This window comes from Sceloporus occidentalis, unplaced genomic scaffold (genome assembly GCF_023333645.1).
Source record: "Sceloporus occidentalis isolate IW3139 unplaced genomic scaffold, rSceOcc1.0.p SCAF_59, whole genome shotgun sequence".
Taxonomy (NCBI): Eukaryota; Metazoa; Chordata; class Lepidosauria; order Squamata; family Phrynosomatidae; genus Sceloporus; species Sceloporus occidentalis.
In genome coordinates, this window is record NW_028317039.1 from 3,364,830 (window position 1) to 3,390,000 (window position 25,171).

At 39.0% G+C, this 25,171-nt stretch overlaps 1 protein-coding gene across 1 annotated transcript; it reads right to left on the minus strand.

The window, feature by feature from the left end:
* Nucleotides 1–971: 971 nt before the first annotated feature.
* On the minus strand, nt 972–21,046 carry LOC149287553 (trafficking kinesin-binding protein 2-like). Its single transcript, XM_089492677.1, has 14 exons — nt 20,860–21,046; nt 16,685–16,761; nt 13,164–13,280; nt 10,755–10,964; nt 9,768–9,846; nt 8,805–8,935; nt 6,153–6,227; nt 5,023–5,160; nt 4,833–4,912; nt 3,995–4,198; nt 3,054–3,343; nt 2,611–2,871; nt 1,937–2,036; nt 972–1,650 (listed from the first exon to the last, which is right to left on the minus strand). Exons 1-14 carry the CDS (start codon nt 21,008–21,010, stop codon nt 972–974), a joined length of 2,592 nt encoding a protein of 863 aa, XP_089348803.1. The 5' UTR covers nt 21,011–21,046.
* Nucleotides 21,047–25,171: the final 4,125 nt, after the last annotated feature.

A 25,171-nucleotide genomic window follows, 5' to 3' on the forward strand; every position in this document is an offset into this window, starting at 1 on the left:
ATCTTCATAAAAAGACATCATTCACTGCTAATGAGTTTGTCCATTTTTCCACTGAAATACATTATATAGTGTTTGTTTTTTTTATTTTTTTGCTTTATCATTAAATCAAGTTTAGATTTTACAATACAGACAAAACATGCCACATTCACATGGGTATTCACATCCATCTATTGTTAAGTTGATTATTTTAATGCATAAAGAAGGGCAAAAGGGTCAAGTTAAACACACCATACCAAACAAGTATCAGGCAGTCGCAAAAATGACAAATACCAACTGCACCTGAACAGAGGTAAAACAAGGCAGCTTTTAGGCATATAAAACTGTGCTTCTTTCTTGCCAATATCAGACCATAAAAAGACAATGCTGCTTTCAAATGGCCAGATATAATGTATATATGTATTTCTTTTGTTCTATGCAATAGCAAACACTTATAACTATATTTTGGTCCAATTAAATAACCCTATTGACGTTCAACAGTAGCTATGTAATTTTACAAAGGTATTTTTTTATTTTTTTTTAAATACAACATGGTCAAAGATTTAATAACTGAATTCTACAAGAAAGCTGGCTGATTTTGATTCTGTAAAGGAGAAAAGAAGACATTCACTACTGCTACTTCTACAAACTCAATTACATGCTTTTCTTTGTTTTTTTTTCTGCAATTACATTCTTTTAATATTATGGGACAGATCAATTTTCCACAGGAGTTTTGATGCCCATTACTACTTTTAAAATCCTCACCTTCCAGACTCCTCTTTCTTTAACTCTTCGATAAAACATTCCCATAACTACATCCCTGATCCAACTTTGAACATTACTTCCAACAGCTCTGTCTTTCAAACTCTAAATCTTATGAAAATCTTTTCCGTTTGCTACATGCTTAAGCCCTCAACAACCTAACTTCTCAATCAGAAAACAAAGGAATCCTACTTCACGCAGTGGACTGCTAACAAAATATTTTTTTTATACATTTAGTCTTCTTTTAGGCTACCCATTTGTGGAGAAGATGTGCAAACTTGGGGTACAAGTCCACCAATTAGAGCTGGTAGACTCTGATTTCTCCTCAGTCCACCTAACATGCTGCTACTGGGAGCAACAAACACAGCTGATTCTTGTCGTTTCAATCCATTGTTTAGCATTGGACTCTGCCCTTCAACACTTCTTTCTGGTTTGTTGACTACCCTTGCAATCCCCAGTCTCTTCAATCGTTCCACCAAATTAATCTTCATCTGCCCCAAATCAGGTTGGTTACAGGTATGCTTTAATCCATACATTTCCTGCAGAAAACTCTCAGCTGGCCTTGAAACAGCAAGGAAATTATCAGAGGTATTTGTCCGTGGCTCACAAGTCATAGGGGATGGACATGGAGAATGTGTGGGAGAATTGGGTGGGGATGATGGAAGAGTTAGGTTGTTTGGACGTTGAGGTTGCGGCTTCTCTGCAACAAAGTCACTATTCATCTTGGCAGATATTCCCTGCTCCTGAAGGAGTTTGGTCAAGTTGCTGGTGCTGCTCAAGTTGTTTGTGCAATCTCTTACTTTGCTGGGAATTTCCCCTACACTCGGCAGACAAGACAAAGCTGGGGAACTTCGTAAAGTGCTTGTGGAACAGATACTACTGCTGCCACATGATGTTGCACTATACATGGAGCTAAAAAAAAGAAAAGAAAAAAAGGGATGGGGTTACATACAAAATGATTTGCTATTCAACTGACCTGTGGCATAATATCATCTGTGCCACTTATAATAGGCAATTTGAGGAACCCTACGTGTTGTGGAGCTTCTCCCCTATCACACTTGGCCAGCCAACAGATTCTCTGAAATGCTTCCAGTGATTACTTGAAACAAGTGATTGTTGTTGAAAACAGCATATATAATGGACAATTTTTACCCAGTTTGACCAGTATTGAATTAAATATATATATGAATAATATTACCTTGGAGTAACCTGAGTGACGTCAGTGGGATGCAGAATACGGCAAGTGGTAAACGTAAACGTGGAGAATGTGCTGCACAGACACTTGCCAGGGTTTGGGGCTAGAGAGAAAAAAGTTACTTATTGGCAAGAGAATGTGCTATAGGCACATAACATCCAATATGAATGCATGTTCAAACAAAGAAATAACATACTTTATCCAATCAACTTTTGTTTTTACTTTTCTGTAAGATGACTATTTGTGTTCTCCAACAATGTGTATGATATGTAATCAAGCTTAATGGACAAATTGTTTAGTGTTAATGTCATATGACTACATCTCTCAAACTTTGCACCAAAATGTCTGGTGTCATTTTAAACAAAGGGCTAGACTTATACTAGAAATGTCTTTTGTAAGACATTGTATTAGAATGTAAAGTTACACGAAGTATAAAATAATAACTAGTAAGAAAGTAAGGCCGGTGATCTTTACTCAAAAGGAAAATTACTTTTGAATAAAATAAACAAACTCAGAGGGCCATGAAACCATAGTGTGTTCCAGGAGTATAGCTTGTCAAATGCATTCAGAAAAAAGTGAACTGTTTTACTTGGAAATTCTTCTAGGTAAGGACTTTCACCTACAAAAGCTATATACAATTTCAACCACTGTTTGATGTGGTATAGAAGACTTCTTACCAGATGTTGCGGCTGAAGACACACTCGTGGGCGGCAGAAATATATTTAGAGAGGGCTTTGGGACATTGACCCTTTCTTGTACTTGAAATGTTATGCCTCCCTCATCTTCTTCCTTTTCATCCTCCTCCAAATCACATAGGTGGTATTCAGCATCCTCAGGTAGTGGTTTGAAACCTTTGGTCAGAACACCGGGACGAGGATCCAAAATGGTACCCAAGTTGGGTTGGGCCAGCTGTTGCCATTGATGGAGGGTCTGGGAGCCTAAAACGTACATTATATATAGATTTATGCTATTGTTTCCTGTAGCCCAGAACCTGGGGGAAAGCTTTGTTTTAAAATGTTTCTTTTGTCAGCTCATCAATAGACAAGAAAAAGGCACATAATATATAGGGCTCATTTCCAAAATGATATGCTTTTTAAATGACTATATGCTAGACACTCACCCTCCAGGGGTTTGACAATCTGAAGTTTCTCCGGGAGGAGGCTACGTAGAGTACTGGAGGTGGAAGAGCAATCTGTGAAGTCAGAGTAGCGCGTTCCCATGGAGAGGACACTTTCAGTTGGTGTGCAACAGCCACTGGTTTCCCCTTCATTATCCAACAGTTTGCGTTTCCTCTCATGTTCCTCTATAAAAAATTGCTTCTCACTCAGATAGTTCTGCCTTCTCAGGTGCAACCTGTTAATTGCGGCTTCTAAAGTATTGTCCTGGGGGGTTTCTGGCTTTGAATTATTTCTACAGAAATAATACAGAAAAGAAAACGATCGGACAAAGTATGAGAAATCAATCTACGTATGCTTTATTTTATTTGGTTTAAAAAACTGATCTGTATCATCTACTAACTCAACTCAAAATTAGTGTATGAGAGGGATATAGTGCCACAATATATAAAGGTATGAAAGCATACTTATGGGCAGTTTCTAAAATACAACTAAGTGGGTCTTAACCTAGGAAAATATGCATGCTGTGGCTGTCAATATGTGGATGGAGGTATGCTACAGGCTTCACACTGAGTTTCTCTCCTATGCTGTGAAATAATGACAAGCGTATAAGATTATTAATTTGGAACCATCTCTTGTCCTAATTCAGCTATCCTAAAACACCCTCAGCCAACTATCACTATAGTTCCACATCTGTGTTGATCACTATTGTTCCACAACACTGAAAATCATTGATATCACATAAACAGGTTTTTTGTGTTCATGTAGAATGGATGCCAACAAATGCTTCCTCTACATCCAAGCAAAACAGCATTTCTTCCGGATACGCAAACCTATTAATTTGCTGATAAAGTATTCCAGTACAAGGTAATTTGTCTTTTTAATAAATATTAGTGAAGTAAAAATGTTGTGTTTGTTGGTTCTGGCTGGCACTTACCTAACAAGCTGTCTCTGTTTCAAATCTTTCTCAGATGTGGATTCATTAAGTTTCTTCTGCTCAGTTTTCACACCAGATTCAAATGGCAAAGCTGTCATTACTACACCTGAGCGATTTGAGCCGGGTATTGGCAAAGGAAGAGGAAATGAGGCCGATCGGCTACGGAGATCATTTGCAACCTTTACAGTGTCAAAAACACGTTTTGGCTGATACCTACAAGTTAACAAAAATGGTTAATATGTTTATTTATGTTTTGAGAGTAGTGTTCAGCACCAACAGTCACAAGTACCCAGAAGGAGAAAAAAAAAAAAAAAGTACCATAGAGATTATGTTAGGATACAAAACATTTTGTATTTTTACATTTGGAAACAACATTAATTAAGGATGTGCCCTGAAGCTCAGTCATTTTGCGGAAGATCACCAGCTCATGTAACTGTCATGTTGTCCACATAGAAGTGGACAAAAAACAAAGACTTTTTTGGTAGTGAAGCAAGATCAGAAGCAGAGCTGCAAGGCACGGAGACAGTGACACAGAAGTGTTTTGGGAGAAAAGGTAGGGATTTTGAGAGAGCATGTGAGGAAGAACATGATTAAGAGAGTGGGTGAAAGAACCAACGAAAGTTAATGAAAATTCTGAGCTCTCTGCTTCGTTTTCATTTGTTTCGTTTGCAGGAATACGTACACCGTGTGAACTGAGCAGCACAGTTTTTTTTCTCCCAAAGATTCAAATTCATGGACTGTCCATGCTTTTGACTAACCTTTTCATCAATAAAAATATTATACTGTAGAGTTTATAGTATATTAAATCACAGGAACATTAGTGGATCAGAATGTAGAAGGGTCTTACTTTCTTTCCTCAAAGTTTAAACTTTCATCCATGCTTAGTTGTCTCCTCATAGTGCCTTCAATCTCAGCTGCTAAGGAATCCTTAGGGAAGAATATAGGAGAAAATGTAAGTTTATAGGGTGAACACACGTATACACAAATTGTCATTTCAGCATTTTACTATGCTATAACACATTAGAGGATATTCTTACCACTGGAATCACACAACATGACTGGGGCCTTCGAAGAAGAGACGATGGGCTGGCTTTATTTCGCAGCATTTTCAATTCGTCCTGAGACTCCTGCAGCATTCCTTGGCACTCGGCATTCCGGTCCTGTAACTCATGGACCTGTAATCAAAGTAACACCAGTAAAAATAAAAGTATGCAGATGACAAAATGGTTATTATATTATCTTTATGAACAAACACCAACTGTATAGTGCATAAGAACTAAAAACAGACCTTGCTAACAAAATACAAACATTGGACTGTCAGCAGAAATATTGCACTTATGTTGGGCAAGATGACGGGCATAATAGTGGAATGTCATAAATCTCATAAATACATAAACATTATACGCATGAACAAAGATATGTATCCGAGTATTCAATGTAAAAAAAATAATAAAAAAAAAATAAATATATATATATATATTACATATATACCGTATATTAGTAATGAGAAATGTGCCCTGAATGCTGGAAAATGTATATTAGTGTATTGTATTACCAAATGCCCCATTTCTTACTAAACATATCTGTTACCTCTTGTAACAAGACCTAAAAAGGGCAGGTTAAATGTTATATGCTGGCCTATTTGCCTAATTACAATTTTTTTTAGTTTTGCCTTTTTGGACTGATCTATTTGAGTATTACATGGACCACTAACATTTTCTGGCTTTCAAATCAGACAATCCTTCAAAAATAGACACATTTTTTTAAATAAATGTTTACTTACGTATAATAAACAAAATGCGGACCCTCTCCTACAGGAAGCAACCCATCAATTTCATAATTTTGGCACTCTTGGCTACATATGAAACAATCTGTCTGTTGGTTTTCTCTTACAAACCATATACCCTACTAACAATTCTTCATCCTTTATTATTCACTTATACATTTTCTATAAGAGATTTTAAAAACAAAACTTGTAACTACAAAAAAGTGAAATAATTCTCTTCGACAGATAGGGCCAATGGGGCCATGCGGCTTTGGTATCTATATTGTTAACCTCCTTCATTGAAATACCTTGTAACTCTTAATTCTAAGTTTCATGCCACACCAAATTGCTCTAATGTATAGGACAGGGAAAAAAGAAAATTCAGATGTGATAAGATCTTACTTCAGCAGTCAGCTGCCTCTGTGCCTCCTTGGATGCCTGAAGGTGAATCTTTAACTCCTCTTTCTCTATTGCGCTCTGCAAGTTGAAGAAAGCAAGGGAAGAAGAAGAAGAAATTACTTTTCGAACGAAAGAAAAGAATTACGAGAAAATGTATATATATATATATATTATATATAGTATATATTTAAATATAACTTTAGAGTGGTGAGAAGTCCAGGTTTAAACAATGCATCGTGACATTTAACTTAATAAGGTTGGTCCATCTACAAGACAAGGACCTTTTCTTATAAAGTACTTATTCTTAAATCTTGTCATTAAATACAAGCCTTCTCAGTTCCTCCAACTAGTTCCCACTCCTTGTCCTTTTCTCTTCTTTATTGACAAATGGCAGTATGTAACAGACCTCTATTTTCAAATATGAATATATAAAGGTTTATTTTTACAAATTTAGTTATAATTCTATAAGTAGTAAAGATAAAAAATAAGAGATACCATATATAGAAATTCCTAATATATCTAAGTTTTTCTTGCATACTGGGGGATGTCAGGAATATTCTCCAGCTCTCATGATATCGGGGGGACAAAGAGAAAAGGATATTTCTCACAACATTCAATTACGGTATTTGCTCGATTATAAGATGACCCTCCCCCCAATTGAAATATTAATTTAGGAAAAAAGAAAAAGCCTGAAGACTACCCTATAGGAAACAAGTTTTACTAGTAAATATTAATTCACATGCAAACTATTTTTTCATATTTAATAAAAACGATGAGAAAAATGCATTTATTTCTATTTGCCAACCTGTCCCCTAATTATGCACTCTGCCCCAAGATATGCCTTATACCCCCTTATATGCCATTCTGCCCCCAAGATAATCCCCTATACCCCATTATATGCCATTCTGCCCCCAAGGTAATACCCTATACCCCCTTATATATCACTCTGCACCCAAGATATGCCTTATACCCCTATATGCCACTCTACCCCCAAATTTTCCTTATACCCCTCTATATGCCACTCTGCCCCCACTGATGTGCCAGAAAACTAAAAGAGCTCCCATTGATTATAACCAATCAGTGGCAAAAACAGCTGGAACACGGGAGGAGAAGAGCAGCTGCAGCTCCTAGTACTTGCATCTAGGAGCCAACTTTTTGCCTCAATAATGTTTTTATTTTCATTTATTACCGCCTGTTCTGCAGTTAAAGGATGTTTATTGGGACAATAACACATAAAACACAACATTCTTCAGTGCTGCACCATTTTGTACAGTACTCCAGTTAACCTCTTCACGACAAGGGGTATTTTATACCTCAAGCTTGTATGTTTAACCATTATTACACTAAGGAACGATAATGCCATACAGTAACAGACACACACACTAACGTCTTATGCTCACAAACACTGTACATGAGAATAGAATAATAATAATTCTACACTTAAGTACACACGTGTCAACACCATACACTACACAATACACACTATATACTGAAATACACATTCATGCTAATGGCCTACTGTAACATACACATCATACACACTAACACCACACTTATACAACTGTACATACTTGCTAACACTATACATTTATAAACCCACACTAACACTATGCACATATACACACTGACTCTGGTACTATACATTTACAGTACAGACACACTGTCTCGAGCACTATACCTACTTTTACACTACAATATACACTACTCTCCATCCTACCTCGTGGAGACCTGCCACGCCGCTGCATACCTTCTGGCATTGTGAATCCGGCACCCTACGCTTCCCTGCAGGGGCCCTGAGGCACCTACAGAAGACCCACTGAGCGCCTCACAGCACCCGTTCCACCGCACCCAAGCAGAAAGGTGAAGTGTGTGGATTCCACAACGGCAGTTCTGGCCACTTTTGACCCCTTTGTCTTGAAAATCCCTGAGCGCCAGGAAGTGATTTCTAATAAACACTGGGACCCAGTGCCAGGGGCTTCTCGGGCCCTGTAATAATCATTCTTCAATGTGGTTGTAGGGGATAGTAAACTGTCGCTTTAAGATCAGTAGTTAAAGAGAAATTCTATTACAGCTTTAAGTATAATTAATTTACTGAAACTACCTATATAAGGGCCACTAAGATTAGTTGCAAAAGGTGGATGAACTTGCGTACTATGAAATCACTGTCCCAGAGTTACCTCCTTTCTTGTCAAAGCAAGTTTACAAAACGCTGCCTGAAAGAACAGCTGTGTGCAACATATATGAGGAGATGCAGATTATTTTTAGCTTTCATTTATTAAGCACCAACAAATTACACAGTGCTGTACAATTTAAATGGGTCAGTTAACACATACATAAACATACAATATGGTGGACTTTTGAGGGCCCCGCTCGTGAGCTTACAATTTAAGGGAGTAGTATGGGTAATTGAAACAAGAGGAGGAGTAAAAAGATGAAATAGTAGCTCTCTTGTAGTATTAATTAGAATAAGAGAATGAGATGTTAAGATGGCCTCCCAATGTGTGAATATATATATATATATATATATATATATATATATATTTATACACATACATGTGTAATATGAGACATTGATGACTACAAAAATAATCAAAATAAAACATGGTTACCTTTTTCCGAAGGTTTGCAGGCAAAAATGCATGTCCAAAAACATACCTCTCTTAGTTTGTGTTGAAGATCAACAATCTGTGATAGAACCGTTGATATTTCCTCTTGATAGCGTACAATTTCCTCAGATTTTTTATTCAAATCATCTGTTAGTTGACCAATTTGGAAATTGGATTCCCCTAGGCAAAAAAGAAACAAACAATGTAACACTGGGCACTCTACCGTGAACCATGGACAGGGTTCTCTCTTTGTTCACAGATAAAACATGTTTACAACTAGAAAGACATATGGGGTTGGTACAGGATAACAGTATAATGTGGAGGCCAATATGGGTTTATTATTAATCTGCAATAAACATGTTTGGGTTTACAAACTTTATTACTGAGACAGACACTATCACTTGCTTCTCCAAGTGAAAAACATATAAAGCAATAGGTGCGGTCACTTACATGGAAATCCTTATCACCTTTTTATATCACAATTTACGGGCTCAAAAGACTTGCCAAATACCAAATTCACTTTAGAGTACAAAGTGCTTCGGTTATTTACCAAAATGGCATCACCAGGGTATGCAATATTTGGATAGTTTTCAATTTCTACTTGACATGCCATAAGCTGACAATAGATACAATAAAAGGGATACGGCAGCCATCATATGCCATTCTTCCTCTATTTATGCCACTACTGGAGAAGGTAGCGAGACATTCAGAGAGCGTGTGAGAGATAATGGGAGTGTGAGATATAGTGGAGCCTCGTTTTTGGATATTCGTACAAATTGATTAAATCTGCGATTTTAGTGATATTGTCAATTGGCACTAATCGGAATGCACAAGTCTAATATATACATACATATATACACACATATATATATATATATATACTTTCTAATAGGTCAGTCTTGCAGTATTTAAATGGGTTACTCGATACAGGCAGCAACTGGATTTCTAGGGACATACAGTGATTTCAAGGAGGGCTCTATGATTAACTAATAAGCCCCACTCTTGTACTTACTTATTTCTTTTACACAATCAATGACCAATTGCTGTTCCTTTTCCTCATAGGTTAAGGTTTCTGTTTTCAGGTGGCTTGCCTGAGTTGGGAAAATAAAAAAGATTTACTGTACCAACAAAGATTATCAGTCCAGAAGGTTTACAAGACAACTGGTACGTGCTTTACAGAAAACAACCAGAATGGAAGTTTTCATCGTCTCCTTCAGAGTATCCAAATTCAAGATTCTACCTTGGCATTGAAAGAGCTAATGTGTACATAAACAGAGAAACCACAATAAACACCTGAATAACAAACTATAAAATGGCTGTAAGATAATAGCCAATGATGTTTATTTCAATGTTTTCTATAATATTTCTTTTGCTATGCAGAAAAATTAAGATTTTGGGAAGGCAAAGACTTCAGTGAGCTGAGATACTTTTGTGACATAACAGGCCACATGCAGGACTAAACAAAAATGATTGTTTATTATTATTTATTGTTTTACGTAGCTCCATCATATCCCACAGCATTGTACAATGGGTAAATAGGACATAACATATATAACAATTTACATATTGTTCACAGGCGGTGTATGGCATTATTGCACATCTAGTTCAAGTGCAGTATAAAAGGACCACCCTCGAATACAAACAACTGTCTACATGTTACTTTAGTATCTCAATAGCAACAATAGAGTGAAACAAATACATGCAACTATCCCAGCAAATCCTGCTCTATTATAGGGCACAGATTGGTAAAGCACAGGCAGAACATTAACTTCCTTGCAAGATTAAATTCCTAGATCAACCTCACAAACAGGCCAACCGTGGTTTAAAATTGTGAGGTGACTCTTGAAAGCACCACTGTTTTATTTACACATGAGATGTGTATTTTTTTTTCAACAAAATATATTTGAGTGACTTTATTGAAGGTTCCATACAGGCAGTTTCCGCATATTATACATAGAGGCTGGCTGGAATGAATAGTTTGGATGGTGGGGACACCCACCTGTGAGCGCAGGGCCAGGTTTTCCTCCTCCAGCTCCTTGAGCTTTCCATGCAAGTTGTCCAGCTGCAGAAGACTATGTGTCAGGGTGAATGAGTCATTGGAACGCAAAGGGGTAGAACAGCTGGAGTCTGTTTCACTCTCTTCTGAGGCAATGGACACAACTCGGAGTAGATCATCCTTCTTAGATAATTCATGTTGGAGTTGATTTATCTGTAATGCATTGGAAGGTAATATCATTGCTCTGCCATTTCAATTGTTAAAGGCAGTAAAGAAGGTGGTATCGTATATCACTCAGTAAAGTTTTACACGGCTATAGACAAATCTTGTGATTTGGTGTACCTTCACCAATAATGGATTATTATCTGTTAACTGAAAATGATAAGGCGTACGACAGAGCGTAAAACAGGGTAATCTATTTTAAATGGATAAGAGGTATGATAAGGTTGGAATGGGATACAATGTAACAGTGTGGCAGCAGAATGAAATATAGATAATGCAGAGTATACAGCAAATACGCCTTAAATCTCACAACATGCATTGGATTGTGGGTTTTCTGAAGAATTAATGCATGAGGTATATTCACTAAGAGGAGGGCAACCCCCAGTAAGCTTCTGTCATATAAAGAATGTGGCTGGATGTCTACGACGCAAAATTAAATCAGTGAGAATTTTTTCAAACTCTCCTTACACACTGAATGATGTATTATGAAGCGCCAACACAGCCTTTTAGCAGCAGAAATTTGCCAATGTTGGACCTTCATAATGAACAGTGAAGTGAGTCAGGAAAACAGTACTTTATATATAATCTTTAAATCTGTTAAGGCTTGGCTTCTTCGAGTGGATGAACATCTGATGGCAAATGTTCAGAGTCCTGATTCCAACATGCAGTAATAAAACAGACCTCTAAATAACCCTCCAACACATTCACTAAAATCATTTAACAGATTCCCAGGTATACACTTGAGCTATAAATACACAGAAGAAAATAGTACTGTTGAATAGGCAAGCTATACTATATTATTATTATACACTATTATACTATAGTGTTGAGTAGCCAAGGGTTAGTCTTTCAAAAAGCACATTTAATAACCATTTACACAACTTTCCAACACTATGCAAAATAGTCTTGTCCGGTCTGTCTCTGCTTCATGGTCAGTTTGATGCAAGAAGAGACTCTAACATAGAGAGACCATTCTTACAAACACTTACTTTTGCTATCCGAACAAAGCGATCACTGTGATTTGTTAATACAGTATAATCATTTAGCGTGATATCTTAGAAGCTCACTTGCTTTCTTACATAGTAACCTATTTTTTAATGATTATTCCCAACCCCTCTGTACTTATTTACTTCGTTTTACACTGCTCCAAATGCAATATAGATAGAGATCTTGTAGAGCCCAGTGACATCATGGGGTACCTTTTTTAAAATAATTATATATATATATATATTTTTTTTTTTATTTGTAAGAGGGAGAAGTGTTTACTCCATCTTACCTCCTCTGTATTGATCATGCTGTGATCAGCAAACCGGGCTTCACTACAGGGGAGAGTAAGAGACCCCTCTCTTCTGTCCTAAAGATGTCAGCACGGACCCATGAGGTCGTAAAGGTGTTAATGGAAATTAGGTGCCACCGTCCCAATAAATATATTGTTATTATAATACGATTTATAATATATAGTAATATTAGGATTTATTATAAATAGTAATAATAGGATTTTTATGCATTTTTTTAATGTTTTAAATCTTTTTACGATTACTACTTTTCTTAACTTTTTTATCTGGAGATCCCTTTTAGGTTTTTATAGACACCAGAGATCTCTTTTGCATCTAGATATTGTAATTATTTTCATTTTTATAACCTTCTAAATATTTTTATTTACACATTTTCATTTGCTGACGAGGGAAAGAACTCTACACAGATCCGTCAGACTACATTGTGGAGTTACTTTTAAATTGACTGCTGTGTACTGTGAATTTCTTCTCCTGGGCTCCCAAAAAACTAGTTGTGGCCAGAAATAGCTACCTTAACCTTTGCATCGTTCCAGCCCCTCAATAGCCAGAGAATCCAGAGCAATCTATTTTCCACTCAGTGGTAAACCTGGATGTAATCAGTCGGCGCAGCCCATCAGCTTCTCTTGCAGAAGTGTGTTGTCATTTTAAATATGCCATCAATTTTGACTTTGTTGAATTGCTGACTCCAGCAAACAGTTACTATTAAAAATAAAGCGTATATGTAATTCGATTTGGGGGTTCTCTTTGCAATGTCTTATGTGAAAATCAAACGGCAAATTCCTGTGATTTGTTAGTTTTTTTTCAGCACTGTTCCTGGTATTTCAATCGCTACTTTGGGGCAATTAAACGGAAGAGAATCCAGTAATGCATTTAACATATGATCAAGCAAACTCACGTGGTCTAGAGCCTGTGTTAACTGTTCTTCCAAAGACTCATTCTGCTCTGTCAAGAAGTGGTTTCTTTTCAGAAGGGCCTTTCCAATGCGAGCTGCTAGTTCCAGGTCCCTATCCCTCTGTTAAAAAAACAAAAAACATACGACAGAATTTACATTTACTGTACATTATGTATTTAACAACACAGGCTATCCTATAACCCTAAACCGGTAAAACCGTTTTTGGATCAAACCATACCACACACACAAAAAAAGTGTACCTAGAAGTACGGCAAAAGGTGGCCACACCAAATATTGACTTGATTTAGCTTTTTCTTCTGTTAACTCACTTCGTATTTTGTTAAATGATAAAAATAAACTATTAACATGTCTATTTCTGAAAGCATTTGCTGACAGTACTGTATATATAATCTGTATATCTGTCAGGGCCTGACTTCTTCAGGTGGATGAAGATCTAATGGCAGCTGATTTGCTCAACAGTATCACATTTATTAGGTCCGCAGTTTATTTTCTTTGTGACACCTATAGAAAGTGACAGATTGTCAGCTGTTAAAATAATGTCCTGAAGATCTGTCTGGCTTAGGGTGTGGTCAGCTGACCATGCTTCCAAATCCCATCTCAGTAGGGGGCACTTTTAACAGTGATGATCTCTTTGGTGCAAAGCTTGAAAATGTTTGAAAACTCAAACTTCTAGAAATAAAGCTGTACCAGTCAGAGAATTTCAAAAGCAAAGGAATGAGAGCAATTTGAAATCCAACATGGGCAAGCTTTACTGCTTCCAGAAAAAGTCATCAAGGGGTTGTAGCAAACGTTCTGACAAATATCAGATGCTGATTCCAGGCTGCTACCTGCGGAAGGCCACCTTCGATTATCCCTGGAAAAGTGGAAGCTTATAACAACGGACCTACGTATTATACAATACAACTTCAAGCTACAGCTTGCTGCTCCACCGCCTCGCGCCTTAGTTTGCAGATCCTTAAATGAGGTCAACAAGACTTCTTTGTGGGAAATGATCATGCACTAAGGACACAAAATTAACCATGGGCATAGGATTCATGTCACATTACCATAACTTCCTGACATTTCTGTAATTGTATTCTAATTTATGCATTCTCCTGTTTAAAAGGCTTCACTGTTTTTTTATTTTTATTTTTTAAAAATGCCATTATTATCCTTACTCCCACTACCCCTCCAAGGTCTTCTCACACTTCCTAAACTAATTTACAACCACCTCAAACTCCTGTGACCTTATCAGTCTATCTTTCTCCTTAACCCCTATACTGCTGCCCATGTCTCACTTAGATGTTTTGTGATTTTAGTTTTTGTGTATTGCTATTGCCTTGAATTAAGAGTATGGAACCGCTGCGGTCGGTGTATTTATGCATTAAGAGTGTAAGGGGTAAACCTGATAATGAAACTGTGGAGACTATGTATAAAAACAATCATTCTGCTGAGCGCCATAATACCTATCACTTGATATCCTGTTGATTGGCCCAACTATACCTCTATAACCTGTTTATGGACAACACGTGTCAAACACATCTAGGGCTGCAACAACTAATCGATAAAATCGATAATAATCGATAATGAAATTCGTTGCCAACGAATTTCATTATCGATTAGTTGAATCGATTATTATCGATTATAAAACGAGGGTTTTTTCAGAGCAAACGCTCTGAAAAATACCCCTCATTATATAATCCGTTTAGTCTGACTCACAGCAGCAGCTCCTACTTACCAGCCCCTCCCTGTAATCACTGTGACAACTGGCCCCGCCCCCTTCCTTCTCCCAGAAGGCCAGAACCACATGGCTGTGACACTCATCTAACTGTAAGTATAAGATTAATATTTGGGCTGCTGAAAGTTAGGGGAGGTGGGGGTTAATTTAGGGGCAGTTATGGTTAATGGGGTGTTTAGGGTTAATTTAGGGGCAGTTATGGTTAATGGGGTGTTTAGGGGCAGCTATGGTTAATGGGGTGTTTAGGGTTAATTTAGGAGCAGCTGTGGTTAATGGGGTGTTTGGGGTTAATTTAGGAGCAGTTGTGGTTAATGGTATGTTTAGGGTTAATTTAGGGGCTGTTGTGGTTGACAGGGTGTTTAGGGTTAATTTAGGGGATGCTGTGGTTAATGGGGTGTTTAGGGTTAATTTAGGGGCAGTTATGGTTAATGGGGTGTTTAGGGTTAATTTAGGGTAGTTGTTTTGATGGGGTATTTAGAGTTAATTTAGGGGTAGTTATGGTTAATGGGGTGTTTAGGGTTAATTTAATGATGAGGACTGAGGGTTAATTTGATTAATTTAATAAAGTTAACTTAAGGTGCAGTTAGAGATAAAGGGGGGCAAACTAAGGGGAATCTAAATCCTGGGGGCAGTGAAGATTAACCCAGTACTTATTTATAAAAGTATGGTGTCAGTGTGCTGTGAACGGGTCTGTGACTCTATGAGGGGACTATGAGATATCTGGGGGGTATAAGGCATATCTGGGGAGGACGGAGTGACATATCTGGGGGTATAAGGCATATACATTATATAAGGCATATACATTATATAAGGCATATGTGGGGAGGGCAGTGTGGCATGTCTGGGGAGGACGGAGTGGTGTATCAGGGTGTATAAGGCATATCTGGGGCCACAGTGGCATATCTGGGGGTAGACTGGAGTGGCATATGTGGGGAGGGCAGCGTGGCATGTCTGGAAGGTAGTGTGGCATGTCTGGGGAGGATGTAGTGGTGTATCAGGGGGTATAAGGCGTATCAGGCACAGTGGCATATGTGGGAGGCAGCGTGGAGTGGCAGATGTGGGAGGCAGCGTGGAGTGGCAGATGTGGGAGGCAGCGTGGAGTGGCAGATGTGGGAGGCAGCGTGGAGTGGCAGATGTGGGAGGCAGCGTGGAGTGGCATATGTGGGAGGCAGCGTGGAATGGTATATGTGGGAGGCAGCGTGGAATGGTATATGTGGGAGGCAGCGTGGAATGTTATATGTGGGAGGCAGCGTGGAATGGTATATGTGGGAGGCAGCGTGGAGTGGTATATGTGGGAGGCAGCGTGGAATGGTATATGTGGGAGGCAGCGTGGAGTGGCATATGTGGGAGGCAGCGTGGAATGGTATATGTGGGAGGCAGCGTGGAATGATATATGTGGGAGGCAGCGTGGAGTGGCATATGTGGGAGGCAGCGTGGAGTGGCATATGTGGGGGGCAGCGTGGAGTGGTATGTGTGGGAGGCAGCGTGGTTGGGAAATAAAGACAAGAAATGTATTTTATCAAAGTTTTTTTTTATTCTGCTGTTTGTATTTAACAATTTGTTTATTAAATTATTTTAAATAAATGAAAAATTTACATTCATTTTTTTTATCCGATTAATCGATTAATTGAAAAAATAATCGGCCAACTAATCGATTATGAAAATAATCGTTAGTTGCAGCCCTAAACACATCTATCCAGAATAACCTTCTACAGACATTTACCTGTTAACCAGTAACTCTAACATATATACTGAGGACACAAGAAAATATGCTTACTGATCTTACCTCTGCTAGCATATGGCTGAGCATATCACTGTCATTATAGCTCCTGCTCATCTGTTCCACTCGTTCAGAGCCAAGTACTGAAAAAAGAATTGACGGGTGACCGTTTTAGCAAGGGAGCATATAATCGAGCAAGTCCAAATATGCAATATGAAGATATATATATAAATAGATATATTATTGAACCAAACCCAGTGTATTTGATTATGACTGACAAGTGAAAATCCTGCTTGTATATGTATTAGTACACAAGGTTACCATTAATACTCATGTCTGAAATCAAATCTGAACTCCCCGGAATACAAAGTTCTCAAGAAGTCAAAATGCTGGAGGGTCAAATGCTTAGATGTAACATAAACAGAGAGGGTGGTAGATAAATGGAACAGCCTTCCAACTAAAGTGAGGGAATTTAAACATGCATGGGATAGGTATAAAGCTATCCTGAATGTAAGACACAACCAAAGAACGATTAAGATTTAAGTCCTTACACAGGAAGAATGGGCAAACTGCATGGACCGAATCTGCCATCAAATTCTATGTAAATCTTTTTTAAGAGTTGGACCAACAATTAATAACCAACATGGGGTATGGTTTATCCAGGACCATAATAAGAGGTGTTGCGAAAAAAAGTCAAATAACTGGTAAGCAAATACATGTCTTTACAAAGAGAAAGGTTGAAAGTTACCTTGTGAACACTGACTGGACTCCAGAGAGGAGGAAGGAACTTCTACAAAAGCTTAGAATTGGAACAAAAGAACAAGGTCAGAGAAAGAAAAGAAAGTATAAGTGAAGAATTGAAGGGAGGAGAATACTTCTCTGCAGCCAGCACAACGTGCCATCATTGAGACAGATTAGAAAGTAAACAATATGATGTAGATGGGGTTTTGTGCTCTAGTCCTCAGATTCCTGCATGTTCAGAAATAAGCCAGACAGGAGAACTACACTGCATTGGCTATGAACCTTAACGGGTATCAGACTCACTGACTTTGCCAGTGGATTCAGTTTTAGAATTGCACATGATTAACAAGCAGCAGAACTGGAAGCAAACAAGTCCCACCTGATCACTACAAGAATTACATCGACCATTGTCGATTAAGTGCAACTGAAATATAAATTTAGAATTACAGTATGCCATCCACTAGATACTTTGCCACATACTATCATAAGAGCCTTTAAGAAAGTAGACTGCTAGTAAAGGCGGTGAAAAAACTACAGTTAAAATGTTTGACAGTGTTATATCAGCCTCCTTACCCTTTATTCTCTATAATGTTCCACAGTACATCAATCTGTTTGCAACTGTGTTCTGTTATACAGAAATGCATAACCCGTAATAATAATGTTGACATTCTATGCAAACCCTCTGTAATTATAGTGGAGAATATGTTTGAAACCAATGTTTCCAAATATATAAGGGTATTTTAAAGTACAATATAATGTGCTGCTTATGCACACTGACAGTGAGCGAGTTATGTAAGATACAAAATTAAGGCATCTTAGATTTTACTGGTAAATGAAATCCAACAGTGATTCTATGTGGACACTTCGCATTTCACAATATAAATAACCTTGATGGCAATACTGGCATTAAACCAAACCATGATAGCATATTATGTTTCGCCATCATAATATTGGAATTTTCTGGTTAGAGGTTAGTAGAGGTTAGTAACACACATATTTAGCTTATATAGGTAAAAGTTGCATGCGGTCGTCATATTGATCTACCTATGCATAACCTTATTTAAAGATCCCATATGCGATTAAAATAAGGAAATACAAGCACATGATTATCCATTTATATATATTAAACCACTTTAACGACTCAAGCTCACCTTGTAAAGTAAAGCTATTAAGAATCTCCTCATTTTGATTCAAATCCAGTTCATTTATATACTCATCCATGCTGCGTATATTTCAAGTGTGCAAAAGAATAGCATCTCCAGGTATTACATTTTAAGCCAGGAGCTGGTAGCACTTCGCAGACTGCTTGATTAAAGGTGCTAAGCACAAGTTTTATACGTCTGCTTGCATTTTCTATCAGATGCACAAGGCAATAAAAAAAGGCCAACCCTCTTTTTTTTCTCTTTAAAAAAAAACAATAAGAACATGGAGCTGTACATAAACGTGACCTGTGTGCAGCAAGCTTTTATCAGCCACCTCCTGTCACGGCATTTGTGCTATCATACTATATGCAATGAATTCCACAAATGCTTAACTTTGCTTGTACGTAATAGGAGAGCGAGAGAGTGAGTACTGGAAGAAAATCAATGCTATAACATGGGTTCTGTTTTGAGAGAAGAAGGGATTTAAATGCCTAGATTCTCAGGAGGGGTCTTTCAAATCTAGGTCCCTAGTTTTACCAGCTTTCATGCATACACATCTGCGTGCCCACTCAAGGTGCCAAGACGTGTTTAATCTTTACATACATATTTAGTTTAGCAATCACCTCCTAAACTTCAATGGTGTGGCTGAAGTGCCTCGATAGCGAAGCGTTCAGCAACACCGAACACCCACCCCAGGACGCGCTGTGACCGCTCTGGAGATTAAAAAAAAAAAGGTAACATGTAAAAAATAATTTCCCACTTTTTTTTATAAAAAAAAAAAAGCCCCCTCCCCCCAAAAAATAAAAGAAATATATATACCATGCTCAATTATAAGAAAACACCCCAAAATTTGAATATTATTTTAGGAAAAAAAGAAAAAGCCTGAATATAAGTCTACCCTATAGGAAAATAAGTTTTACTAGTAAAAAGTAATTCACATTTAAACTATTTTTCATATTTAATAAAAACTATGATTGAGAAAAAAAATTCTCTCTTTTTATTTCCTTTTATTTGCCACTCTGCCCCAGTTATGCTCATCTGCCCCCCAGATATGCCTTATATGCCACTCTGCCCCTCAGAAATGCCTTATACCCCCCTATATGCCACTCCAGTTCATCCCTTTACTTGTGACTCCCTGGTGTCTAAAGGGCCGGCCACTTTGAAAAATGCACAATTTGAAAAATGCACACGTCCCAAATGTGGCCTTTTAGCCCCCAAACAATCCGACAAACCCATGCATGTGGCATATCACTGTACTCAGGAGGTGTATTGTGTTGCTGAACACATATGGTTTGATGGGGTAAATTGCAATAGACGGCTTTAAAGATATCTGAAATGGCACATGGAGGAAGAATTACCAGATTTGAGAAAAATCGTTTTGAAATGGCAAAATGCTACCTTGCCAATAACAAAAAAAAACCCATAAGAACATTAGGTATTTTTAAACTCAGGACAAATAGTAGAATCTATTTAGCAGGTTTTTTTAATTAGCTTTTATAGATGAATAAAAGATTTTTCAAGTAGAATTCAGAAAAAAATTCTTTTTTTTTTCTAAATTTTTCACCATATTTTATACTTTTTGTTATAGTAAGTTATGATACAATCAAAATGACATCTAAAGAAAGCCCTTCTTGTCCTGAAAAAACCCCAATATATAAGTTGTGTGGGTTCAGCAAGCGGGAAAAAGAAAACAGCTAAACAAGAGCATCGCAGAAATGTTAAAACAGCCAGATACAAAAAGTAAAATCAGCCATTGTCACAAAGGGGTTAAACTGAACTAAATTCTTCAAGAGGATACCATTAACCGTGTCAGGGCAATGTTTCCATTTTTACACTTCTTGCGCCTATTTGTTTTTCATTATTGTTTTATACTGTGCTGTTCTGTATCAAACATATAAGTGTATATAGACCAAAGCTGTTTCACAACTTTCTTTTGAGATATTGTACATGATGTACAAAATATCCAAGGGTGCCATTATGTTGACCATAGCTGCATATAAATGAACTTACGTTAGTTATGGGTTATCCCAATTTGGGCTTTTAGATAAATTGCACATCTTTGATATAGTATTGTGAACAATGCATTATTAATGGCTTTAATGACAACCTGTCCTTAAGGGGTTAAACTAATTAACATTCCATGTTACTTTGTTGGGGGGGGGAATGGGAAATGGCAGACCACATTTTATTGTTGTGAAGTCAGGTTTTGGCTTGGGTTTCAGAGGGGTTTGTATGAATTTGTTCTCAGTTTCTGGTAGGAAAGAGTAGGGGTTAGATTAAAGTAGCTTTGTCATCAAAATTAAACTCAACTTTAATCAATACAGCATAAAATAAAATCTTTTACAATGGTCATCTTACTCATGTAACGGAAGGTATCCTCGGCCAGGACAGGAGACAGGCCTCCAAGACCGCTGCTTTGGTGTGTTGGGGATTTGATCCATTCTTGGTGGTCACAGAGGTACAATGAGTCAACTCTTAATTTGTACTGTGGTAGTTGGTCTTCTAGCATGTTAACCAGTTCCACTTCTGGGACGCCCTCACTGGCATAGACATCTGTAAAGGGAAACACAGCAATGTACATAAGGGTTCATGTCTCACATTCAGGAGGCAAATCCATGGAGGGGTGGTCAGTGGTTTATTGTAAATTTCAACTGGTAATTGCTTGCACTGGGTGTTGGCGTGTGCGGTGTAGTTTTGGTGATATGGATATGTCAGACTCAAAGGGGTTCAATGCCATATACATTAAGGCACTATAACCAAAAGTACAGAGGGTCATAATGTTGTATATGAATAATAGGCAACATTGCATGCTGTACTTCTCATACAATAAAGCAATTAACACATGCTTTTATACATAGCAGGTTTCAAAATCTTTTTTTATTAAAATTAATTTTACACCCTTACCATTGTGGGATGCAGTGTCTCCGTGGTAGAGATTCATGAGTTATTTTCAAGCTCCAGAAGGCAGATTTTGCATGTTTGTGTTCAACCTCTATTTTGGCAGGCTTTGAAACTAAGCTGTGCCTTTGGTTTACTTTACCGGATCTGTTTGGCTGTGGCGAGTTCCGTACTTGCTGTCTGTAAAGGTGCTCAGAACCTTGTATCCTTGGCACTGAGTGATCATGTTAAAGTCAGATATATTTTTTTACCTTTCATGGAGGCTCTCCACCATTTTCACCTGAAAGGAAAAGCGCTGTGAATTAAAACCTGTAATACTGAACAAGCAAATGCTTAAAGAGACAGGGCAGCCATCATACACGCTTTAACCCCTTCAGGACCGGGATTTTGATACTAACGTGTCGCTAAAGGACCGGAGCCGTTTTTGTGTTTTTGCCATGTCTTTCTTCAACTGTAATTTCTCTCTTATCAATTGGTGCACCCACACAAATCATATATTGTTATTTTCAGCACAAGTAGGGCTTTCATTTGAAACCATATTAAGCTGGGTAGTACATTGTTTTGTTAGAAATAAACTGGAAAAAGTGGGGAAAAAATGAAAAAAAACGCATTTTTTTACAGTTTTGTATACATACAAATTGTACACACATTGAACTAATGGGAAAAAATTATCCCAAATATATTCATTAAGTTGTCCTGATTTGGAAACCACCCAACATGGCCAGGATTTTTATCTATTTTGACCAGTACAGGGAAAATATTGCAAGGCATGCATCACGTTTTTGAAATGTAATTTTTTTCAAATTTGGCATGGTAGTCTAATAACTGCAGCAGGGTCATCCGTGTGCTGCCATAATGATCCAATCACTCCTATTGGCCAGGAGCGATCTGATCAGCCCAGCCCAGCATTTGACCTGGAAGCACCCTGGACTTTCAGGTCAGTGCTGTTATTTTTTTTTTATTATTATTATTTTATTAATTTTTTTTAAATTTATTTATTATTTTTTTTAATTTATTTTTTATTATTATTTTTTACATTTTTTTTAACTCTTTCAATGCTGATGCTCCATTGAAGCACAGCATTGACTGATATTTAGTCCCCACAAGCTTGTGGGGACTAATATTAACCCCTGCAATGCTGCGATGGGGGTCATACACAATCGCAGCATTGAAGGGGTTAATTGAGGAAGAGGGGGGTAGGGGTTAACTGAGGAAGGGTGGGGATTGGGGGGCTGGTCTCCACACTCATGTGGAGACCAAAGAACCCTGTCTCCCTGTCCCTGAAGCTGCGACACAATCTCCAATAGACTGGATATTGTAGGGGAGGAGTCTCTTTGATCAGTCCTACAGGACTGATCAAAGGACTTCTGGGGGCTCGTTTTGGTTGTTGTTGGTCTGCCTGGGCTTCCAGGCAGACCACCAGCAGCAGAGCCCCGTACAAAATGGGAATTAACCCCTTCAATGGCGTGATCGCGGCATTGAATGGGTTAACGCTGCACTGACGCTCTCATGGAGCGATCAGGCAGCAGGGGTTGTTGGGTCAGGTCCCCACACTTGTGTGGGGACCCATTCAACACACCACCCCCTTCCCTGAAGCTGCCTGTGGCAGCTGAAACCCCAATTGCAGATTTTTGCCTAGAGAATCACTCCGTGGGAGTGATCGTGGGCTTGGGGGCGGGCTCTGAGCGGCTCTGCTGGTCTGCCCAGACTCCTGGGCAGACAGCAGCACCCCCACGATCGCCACGATTGTGGCGATGTGGGGGCGGTTTTTGGAGGAGACATACCTGGTACGTCCCGGTCTACCGGTGACTGTTAACCAGGAAGTACCAGGTACGTCCCGGTCCTGAAGGGGTTAATGCATGGGATAGGTGCATGGTGCTTTTAGAATCTATCCTTGCAAGGGGGATAACACAAGATTTTACTGAATTTGCCCACCACCCAGCTATTTCCAGGTCTAACAAATCTACAAGCATTACTTCAATTACTGTCAGTCTGCTGCTCAGACCCCCGTGCTTCCATCCCCATTTCAATGACACTTGCAGACCACAAAAGTTTGCAAGAGGTTGGCAGCTTCTACCTCAAGTAAGTGGCTATTTTTGTTTTGGTTATGAAGAATATATATAAAAGTACTTTAACCCCTTCAATCCCCTATAGACGTACCGGGACGTCTAGCCTTTCGTGCAGCGTCAGGAACACATCCCTGCCGCTGCACGGGAGAACAGGCTGTCGTTTGACAGCCTGGACCCCCCCCTGCAGCCCGATCCCCTGTAACAACTTGGTGTGTCATTAGCCTTGGGGGACTGAACCACATCCAGGTCAGTGACATTACTGCCGGATGTGCGACACTGGGGGAGAGAGAGAGAGAGAGAGATAGAGACAGAGAGAGTTCGTTTTGCAGAGCTGCAGTGCTTAGTGCAAAACCACATTATATATTGGGGATAGTGTAGTGTTTTAGAAATTGGCCAGGTAGGTACAATGGCGCAACATGTCTTCAGCGCTGAGGAGGCTCATGACTGCCTCACTCAGTCTGATGACGATGCCACTCTGACCGCGTCAGACGCCGAGGCCACTCTGACGGCGTCAGACGCCGAGGCCACTCTGACTGCATCAGATATTGATCCAATATCTGAGGAATCCTGCTGTGCGTCAGATAATGACGAGTCAGAGGAAGACGATGATGGCCAGGGTCCATCTGGCAAAGCCAGGCGTGGAGAGCCTGACTCTAAATATAATTGGGTGCCCCCAAATATGATAGACCCAGTAATCCCTGCTTTTACTGCGACTCCTGGCATCAGATGTGACATCGATGCTAGCGAGCCAAAGTCATTTTTCCATTTAATGTTTGCCCCCGAGTTTTTTGAGCTGCTAGCAGCTCAAACAAACCTCTATGCAGCCCAGTGTCAGGCAGCTGACCAAGGAGACAGAAGCCAGACCTGGTACCCCACTGACTCCCATGAAATTAAAAGATTTTGGGCCCTGACCCTTGTGATGGGCATTGTGAAAAAGCCCACGATACGCTCCTATTGGAGCACAGATCCCGTAATATCCACCCCTGCTTTTTCCCAAATAATGCCCCGGAACAGGTACTTTGGGCTCCTAAGATTTTTACATTTTACCGACAATTCCCAATGCCCCCCTAGAGAGCACCCCCAATTTGACCGTTTATATAAATTGAGGCCCATTATTAATTATTTTTCACGTAAATTCCCTGAAATTTATACCCCCGACAAAAATGTGGCTGTAGACGAGTCCCTGGTCCTATTCAAGGGTAGACTGAACTTCAAACAGTATATCCCGTCCAAGCGAGCGAGGTACGGTGTAAAGTTATATAAACTTTGCGAGAGTGGGACGGGATATACTGTTTCCTTCAGAATCTACGAAGGGAAGGACAGTCACCTTGATCCCCCTGGCTGCCCACAATCTGTGGGTACTAGTGGGAAGATAGTGTGGGACCTGCTGTCCCCCTATTTGAATAAGGGCTACCACCTCTGGGTGGATAACTTTTACACCAGCCCAGACCTGTTTCATTTTTTATTTTTACAGCAGACCCCGGCATGTGGCACTGTTAGGCCAACCCGCAAGGGTTATCCTAAAAAACTCACCTACCCAAGGCAGAGGCGCGGCACTACCAGTGCTCTGCGCAGTCAGGAGCTGTTGGCCCTCAGGTACACTGACAGGAAGGATGTGTATATCCTCTCCACTATACACAACGAGAAGGTGGTGCCTGGCAGTGTACGTGGGGAAGGTGATGCTCAGAGGCTCACGCCTCAGT

Coding starts and splice junctions, on each gene's coding strand:
- LOC149287553 (XM_089492677.1), bottom strand. CDS start 21,010: ATGCTAGAAGACCAACTACCACAGTACAAATTAAGAGTTGACTCATTG. Junction 5,161..6,152: donor AGAGGCAGCTGACTGCTGAA/GTAAGATCTTAT, acceptor CTTTGATTACAG/GTCCATGAGTTACAGGACCG. Junction 3,344..3,994: donor AAAGATTTGAAACAGAGACA/GCTTGTTAGGTA, acceptor TTATTTCTGTAG/AAATAATTCAAAGCCAGAAA.